Source organism: Capsicum annuum, chromosome 6 (assembly GCF_002878395.1).
Source record: "Capsicum annuum cultivar UCD-10X-F1 chromosome 6, UCD10Xv1.1, whole genome shotgun sequence".
Classification (NCBI taxonomy): domain Eukaryota; kingdom Viridiplantae; phylum Streptophyta; class Magnoliopsida; order Solanales; family Solanaceae; genus Capsicum; species Capsicum annuum.
In genome coordinates, this window is record NC_061116.1 from 140261452 (window position 1) to 140270250 (window position 8799).

An 8799-nucleotide genomic window follows, 5' to 3' on the forward strand; every position below is an offset into this window, starting at 1 on the left:
TTTTTTTTATATAGAATACATATAATAAAATTGTTAAGTTAATGAGGTAATTGATAAGTCTTTTTTTAGTTTTTTTTATATGTAAAACATAAAAATTTATTAGAAAAAATAAATTATTTGAACTACATGTAAAATATAAATAAATTTAACTAATAAAAAAACTCATAATTATCATATGTAAAAAGAGAAAAAGGTAGAAGTGATGAGACATTTGTGGAAAAGAAAATTGTGGGTGGGGGACCACTGCTATAAAAAAGTTAAGAACGTAACTTTTTATTACGTTGAACAACTTTTTTTTTAATACCTTTTTAATTGGTTTGACAATTTATTGTATTTTTTTCCTTGGTTATCATGTAAAACGTAAGAATTTCTTACGTTTTATATTTGTTTTTATAAAACGTAAGAATTTCTTACGTTTTACAAAAAAAATGTAAAACGTAAGAAATTCTTACGTTTTGTAAAAGTCAAACTCCATTAGTTGACCGTTAAGAAAAAAGTAGAAAACATAATAAATTATTACGTTTAACCTATTTTGGTAACTTTTTAAATAGGTGGCCTATTTTGGTCACTTTTTTTAATTTCGTGGATCATTTTGATGTATCTGCTACTGCTACAATGGATAGAACCTGCAACATGAATCCAACATATAAGTCATCTATTGCAATAAGTGAGTAATCTGTTGCAATATGTGATTAAACTATTGCAACAGATGACCTATATGTTGGATTCATATTACAACACTATAAAACGAATTCAACAGATGAGTAATTTGTTGCAACAGATTACTCATTTGTTGCAACAAATTAGTTATATATGTTGCAACAGATTAGTCATATATGTTGCAACAAATTAGTCATATATGTTGCAATAGATTAGTCATATATGTTGCAACAAATTAGTCATATATGTTGCAACAGATTACTAATATGTGCAACAGATTAGTCATATATGTTGCAACAAATACTCACCTGTTGGATTCACGTTACATGTTTTATCTATTATTAAAAAACAACAGTAGCAGATACATCCAAATGAGAAATTCAACTAAAAAATAACAAACATTAAAAAAAAACACATAAAAAAATAACAAACATCAATAAATCAAGTTTCTCATTTTTGTCATAACTTAAAAACCCTAATTTTTTACTTGTGAAAATCGAAAAAAAACAATGAAGAACTAGAAGTTATTGTCGCCGGAGAATGTTGTCACGTCGACTAACGGTTGAAAGTAAAAAAGGAACGGGCAAGAACTCAAAACTATTTATTGCCAGAGGTTGAAGTTGCACAAAATTGAAAGGAGAAATTTGAAAAGTTGTTGGTTGGGAGAAGTTAGAGAGAAAAACTATCCAGAGAAAGAGAGAAGAGCGAGAGATTGATTTGCAGATGGAGAGAATTTTTGTGTATGTGGGTTAATTTGTAGTTTTGAAAAGATTAAAAAATTTAAAAAATATTAATCAAGTCCATAATTAATCTAATCAAAATTTTTTAATCATGTTTGACCCTTTAAATTAATCAACATCACCAATTCTTCATTTAAAACTTAAAAAAACACTAATTACAAGCATAAATACCCATCCCATCCGTGCTCTCTTGAGCTTTTTTGGCATTTCATTTGTCTTTTTGTAAGCAAAGAGAGTGAAAGAGCCAAAAAAAAAATAAAATAAAAAAAAATAGTAATAATACACAATAAATTAGGAAAATTCAGAAAGACCACAAGAGCAATAAGCAAATTATATAAAAAACAAGAAAGATGGGAAGAGCTCCTTGTTGTGAGAAGATGGGGTTGAAGAAAGGGCCATGGAGTCCTCAAGAAGACAACATTCTCATCTCTTACATTCAAAATAATGGTCATTCTAATTGGCGTGCCCTTCCTAAACTTGCTGGTAATTTCCCTTTACATATCTCTCTATTTTCTCTTTTTATATTTTATTGAAAATAAATATGAGCAAAGTTGGGGAAAATGATGATCTAGATGTGTATGGTGTTACTATTATAAACACAAATTTTAATTATTTTTTTCATCTATAGAAATTATTTCTTTCGTGTAGGTTCTTCACTGCTTTATTTATCAATTGTTATGCTGTCTTCATTATTTTCTTCTTTCTTGTACTGTTTGTGGCACTTGGGCCGAAGGTTACCTGGGAAACGGCCACTCTAGCTCGAAGGAGTCGTTGACGGATAAGAGATAATTAATTCTAAAATTAATTTTAAAATAAATTTATTTCATGTTTGATTGGAATAAAATGTATGAAATAACTCATTTTAGATTTATAATGTTATTTTTATTTTTCTTAAGAGTGAAATAATTAATAATTATTTCAGAATAACTAGTTTTTCAATCAAACGGTCCTAAGAGGTAATTGTGAGGTTTCCTACATCCCACTCTCCGGACCTACTTATGAAAACATAATCGATATGTTGTTGTTGAAACACTATGATTCATTTCATTTTTTCTTTTGCACCTAGGTTTCTGGAATTCTATATGTAGTACGGTCATTTAAGGAAAAAAAAAAAGAGATCTCTGTTTAAAGATTTTAAAAGTTTATTTTTGAATATTTGTTTGATCACAAATTCATCAGATTTTCATAATTTAATCTTCAAATATTATCAAGTTATCAAAAAATGGCTTATATTAGTTTTTGGACATCTGAGATTTTCACTAACAAAATTTCAATGTTTTTAAAAATAAAATGCATGTCCAAACATAATTTTAACTCCAGGAATTACAACTTCAAAAGCTCAAACTTTCAAATTATAAATTTTAACTTCAAAATCTATGATAAATGGTTCACTTCTAAAGCATCAAATCCCATTTCTTGGATTGAACTTTTCTTGAGATGAGATATTAACACATGAAACATATCATTCTTTTTGTTTGGTTTTTTTTTTTTTTGTTGTCACTGGTGAACAGAAATTTATTTATTGAAAAGAAAATTAGTACTGGAATTATTAAAGTGTAACTGAATTTTATTCTATTTTCAATTATTTAGGATTATTGAGATGCGGGAAGAGTTGCAGACTGCGGTGGACTAATTATTTGCGTCCAGATATAAAAAGGGGAAATTTCAGCAAGGAAGAAGAAGACACCATTATCCAGCTTCATGAAAACCTTGGCAATCGGTGAGTTTTTTTTTTTTTCTTTTTCAAAAGAAAATAATCTATTAATTTCTTTTTGCCGCTGAGATCCTCTTTTCTTTATCTACCAAAAAGAAAAAATAAATTGAAATTAGTTACGATTTTTTTTTCACTAATCTATAGTTTTCTTTGGTAATAACTAATCTATAGTTAAAACCCTTGTAACTAATAATTAATTTTTGATAATTTATCACTAATTAATTCATCGCTCATTACGATTTTGTCGTCTTATCTTCTCTATTTAGATGAGGTTAATAGCATGTTTGGTGAAGTTTTTTTTCTTTTTCGAAAGTCAAATATTTTTTTTAAAAAGTGCTTGTTTTGAATATGTCGGATGTTTGATTAAGTTTTTAAGAGAAAATAAATGGTTTCAGAGCAGCAGATTTATTTTTCAGAAGCTACAAAAATAACTTATTCCCCAAAAGTATTTTTTTTTTGAAAAATAAACTTAGAAACACTTTATAAAAATTTGGTCAAATACTAATTATTATTTAAAAGTATTTTTTACGTAAATTTTTTCTTATCAATTTTTTTTTAAAAGTGTTTTTGAGAAAAATGCAATAAGCTGGTTTTAAAATTTTCGCAAGATATAAATATATTTTGTAAGCCTGTGATCTGGATCACAGCCAATAATGCCTAGTGTGTTGATAATTAATCATCAGTATTATTAAAGTTAAGCACATTTTCCTTTTCTCTAAAGGGCAATACCTTAGATTGTGAATTGTTTATTTTCATAAACTTTTGTCTTTACCTTCTGGGAATACTTTTTGAGAATCGAAAAGGAAAGATTTATATCTAATCCAAACAACACCTCTTTTATTTTATTTTATTTTATTTTATTTTGTTTCTATCAAGGAATAAATATACATAGTCAGGGGAAAAAGATTCTCTTAGACAAGTTGGTAATTAAAATATTAATAATTGATGTCAGTTGCCAATCTACGCATCAACTGCAAGAAAATCTATGCATATGGCTAATATCTCTTTAGGTTTTGGTGACACTATAATTTTATGCACTATTTTACTGTTTATGTTTGTCTACTCTTAGGGGTTGTTTGCTTTGAAAATAAACATGGATGGGACCGACGTGCAATTTTTGGGTGCTCGAGCACCCACTAAAGTCAACGTAGAAGAGGTATAATTATATAAGAAACAGTGAAAAAATGATAAAATATATACAAAAGCACCCAAAGAACAAAAGAATGGTTGGGTGCTCTGGCTTTAGACATAACTTTCATGTCTCCCATCTTGGGATCGAATCCTGTAGCTACATTATTTAGTAATTTTTTTTTTTGAGCACTCACAATCTAAAAATGCTGGGTCCACCACTGAAAATAAGTTATATCGGGATTAGTTATGTTGAGATAAGTTATACTGGGATTAGTTATGTATTCAAAGTAATCTGCATGGTATAAATTTTAGGAATAAATTAATTGATTACCAAAATGTCATCCATCTTATCAACATAGTTTAGTAACTTGTCCATAAAGTATTTATTCTTAAAAATAAAACTTTCATCTTATTTAGCTTAATTTTTTTGTGTGTGCATTTCCATAATTATATCGTGTGTATTTAAAAATAAAACTTTCATCTTATTTAGCTTTAATTTTTTTTGCGTGTGCCTTCCCATGATTATGTCGTGTGTGTTTAAAAAAATCTTACTATATCTTATTTAGTTTGAAATAAAAACTTGCAACTTTAGTTTGTTAAAATAAAAGATTTGTTGTTTATGTCACTTCATTTAAATAAATATCACTCATATAATATAGAATATTAAAATTTATTTTAATTGATATATAAAATATTAATTTTTAAGTGATTGTAAAACTATTTAATTTAAAATATGCAATTCAACAATGGAGTCGACATTTTTATTATTTTCTCGAGAAATTAAAATATATAAATAAACATAATAATTATTCAAATAAATTTAATGTATATATTCATAAATAAAATATTTCTTAAATGTGTATGAATCTCTAATATTTCATGTTAAGTTACTTATTTTGTTCTAAATTTCATAAAATATTGATAATTTCATCTTTTGTTAAAAAAATTCATCATCAAAAAGTGTGAAAAGGAATTACTTTCATTTTTTATTATTTAGTATCATTAATATTTGGATAGTCAAATTATATTTTTTTAAAAATTAAATTTTCAAATATTTTTAGCTAAATATAAAAATATTTTTTTATTTAATAATTAAGCATGTATTAAGTTAGAAAGGAAATATCAACATACTTTAGTAAGTTGTCCATAATTTTATAAAAATATCTTATATTTTATTAAAAAAAATAAAGTAATATATATAAAGTGATAATCTTGAGAATTTGGAGGGCAATTGTGTCCTTTTCCTAATTTTATCCCAAGGATAAATAATGATGAGAATGTTATCCCACCAAATAGACGGATAACTTATCTCGGTACTATTTATTAGTCTCGAGATAAATTATCCCAAATATTGTAATAAACATGCATTAAAAATTTTATTCCGAAATTATTTGTCTTTGTACCTTAAACCAAACGCCCCCTACAGTACGAATGTATCTTAATCAGAAAACATCTACCGTACATAGTTTTTGGTTCAAACATTGTTGTATGTATGTACTCTTCACATTTCATATTTATTTGATTAGTGTTGATGTGGCAGACCTCTTAAGAATTTTTTAATTTGAGGTGTATTTTATTAAATTAACTTTATTAATATTGTTTTGAAATTTTAAAATTGATTGTTATTATTTTATGTAGTTATTTAGTAGTAAAGATAGTATGGAAAAAAGTAATAAAATTTTCTTAATTTGCTTCTCAAACGGACAAATAAAATGAAACATCTAATTATACTATAGGGTCCAATCAATGAAACAGCGGGAGTACTAAGAAATTTACTGAATATTTACTATAGGACCTAAGTTATTTTTATATGTTAACTTGAAATAGTCATTATTAAAAAATCATAAATTTCAGATCTTTGGTTCGTTTTTGAGTTATGTATTACAATAGATAATCCGCCTTATTTTCTGCTTTAAGTACTAATTTCTATTTCTACAAATGGTACATATAGTTATTTTTTGACTAACCTATAATATAGAAAATTAATTTTAGGCTATGTTTTTGGAAGTTAAACTCTCTTATTTGCTAACCTCTTTGCTAATGAACTCTTTTCCTAAAATGTTCAGATGGTCTGCAATAGCAGCAAGATTACCGGGACGAACGGATAATGAAATAAAAAATGTTTGGCACACTCACTTGAAGAAGAAGCTCAAGAATTATCAACCTCCTCAAAATTCCAAAAGACACTTCAAAACTAATCATGATTCCAAAAAGGGTCCTACTACTGAATCATCCAATAATTCTGATTTTAGTACTAGTGCTAATAATACCAACACACATAAAAAACACATGAAAATTGCCCCCAACTCACCAGTACTTTCATCTAGTGAAATGTCAACTGTGACATTAGTAGTCGATGATCGTCAAAGGGTGATTATTAAGGAAGAAAAAATAGAGTCGCCATTGGAGTATTTTCCTAAGATCGATGAGAGTTTCTGGACAGAAGAATTGTCAGGGGAGAAAAATAATGATAACGACTACGTTATGGCTGCTGGTCTTGATCAAGATATACAAGCTCAAATTCAATTGTCCAGTGTGAAGGAAGAAAATTTGGACAATACTAGTACAAAAATGGAGGAGGATATGGACTTTTGGTACAATGTTTTCATAAAGACTGGGGACTTTCTAGAATTACCGGAATTTTGAGGGGTCTATTTTGATTATTCTGTAAATTTGAGATTAGTGGTATTCTAGCTAATAATAGGTTGTAGGAATTTTTGGAGTCGGCAAGTTTGAAACTTTATGTTTTGTTTAATCTTGACTATCAAAAAAAAAACAAAAAAAATAATTCCAAGTTGGGACCATTAGATAAGACTCTCTTCGTTAAGTGAATTGTTGGGGTATTTATTAGTGTTTTCAAATAAGTAAATTATTGGAGTATTTATTGGTGTTTCAAAATAAGTGAATTATTAAATTTGTTTTCAAATTTATCTTTATGATTTGACAACTAATAAACTTTTGAAAAGATATTATAAAGTTTGTTTTTTTTTTTTTGGTAAAAATGAAAAGTTGTGTTAAATTTATGTCTTTAATATTTTGTTCTTAATCTGTGTGTTAAAATTTAACAATTCATTTATTATGAAATGGAGGAAGTATTATTTTAGGGCTTTATTGTGTACTCTTTTACTTAGTGGAGGACTTACCAAAGGAAAATCAGATTTGGAGAAAATTTATTTGAAAATCACTAGTGGCCATTATCATAACTTGGCTTTAAGCCCCATTTGGTCATAGATATGTCAAGTAATATTTGGGGTAAAATTTGATAAAAGATGTTTGGTCATATAATTTATTATTATTTAATAAATATTTTTGATAAATAATTTAAAATTCTAAATATTAAAAGAAAGTTTTTGAGTTAAATTTTATTATTGGAAACCTTTAAAATTTTAGATTTTGCCCTAAATTTTTATATTTTATAAAAATATTTAATTATTTATTAATTTCAATTAATATCTATTTGCCAACCAACTCATCAATAAACTTTGGTATTTGACTCTAGAATGTAATAGTATTGTTGCATAACACTTGTTAAATTGAGCTGAGAAAACTTGGTAGCTTTTACAATTATGTGTGAAATTATTAATAACTAGGTTGAAACTTATAATATATGAGTTTAATTTTTAGAATAGAATATATTCATTATAAAATGATTTTACAAATTATATATAATTTTAATTTTAGAATTTATAATAATTAGTGATATTTCTTAATAAAAGTAGCCTTCAAGCTATTTTTTTGCTCCCCATCATAATAAAAGAAATTAATACTCAACAATAATAACAGTTATGTATATTTCAATCTCTAATAAATTGGAACTGAGTATATAAATATTCACAGACCATGTCTATCCGATTAAATTCACTTTAGGTTAGTAATGCAAATTATCTATATCTATATTTATATCTATTTATATCTATAATCTATAATCTATATTGTGTATAGGTTTGATCGTCCATATTTGCTGAAACTTGGATGGATCATATGGGAATATTGATTCCATCTTTTCATACAAATTTTCAACGAATAATATCGAGCTATATAGTAGATATCCATATTTAAACACATACGTTTCAACGTGTATGTCATATTTACCGTATTTACATGGAGTATTTTGGATGTTGTGCTTCATGATCCATGGAACATAGTCTGCTGCAAATTAACTAGTGTATATTTACCAACTGGATTGAATCATATTTGGTGGAATGCATTTATTTTTCCTCCTGATCATAACCTTCACCGTTTTTTTTTTTGTATTTCCCCACTAAATTATACTATAAGAGAATGGGAAATTCACTTTTTTTTTTTTAATGTATGCTTGCTTCTAATTGTGTCAGTATAAAGAGGAGTCGGTGATTTAAAGCAAAATCAGTTTGTTTCTTAAGTCATATTTTTTAACTCTCAAAGCCACATCTTAGCTAAGCAATGTCTATTTCTCATATAATTTAGGTTCATGTATTGTATTCTATAATCTTTGGCTAAATACTTTCAATTTATTTTCTTAAAAAAGGGTTTTTCTTCTTTACTTGTTGTTTGGTAAAACTCTGAAAAATATAT

The 8799-nt window shown here is 26.5% G+C and overlaps 1 protein-coding gene across 1 annotated transcript; it reads left to right on the forward strand.

Annotated features, from left to right (window-relative positions):
• Positions 1 to 1596: 1596 nt before the first annotated feature.
• Positions 1597 to 7057, forward strand: LOC107853100 (transcription factor MYB4). Its single transcript, XM_016698113.2, has 3 exons — positions 1597 to 1883; positions 2991 to 3120; positions 6312 to 7057. Exons 1-3 carry the CDS (start codon positions 1751 to 1753, stop codon positions 6889 to 6891), a joined length of 843 nt encoding a protein of 280 aa, XP_016553599.2. The 5' UTR covers positions 1597 to 1750; the 3' UTR covers positions 6892 to 7057.
• The last annotated feature ends 1742 nt before the right edge of the window (positions 7058 to 8799 follow it).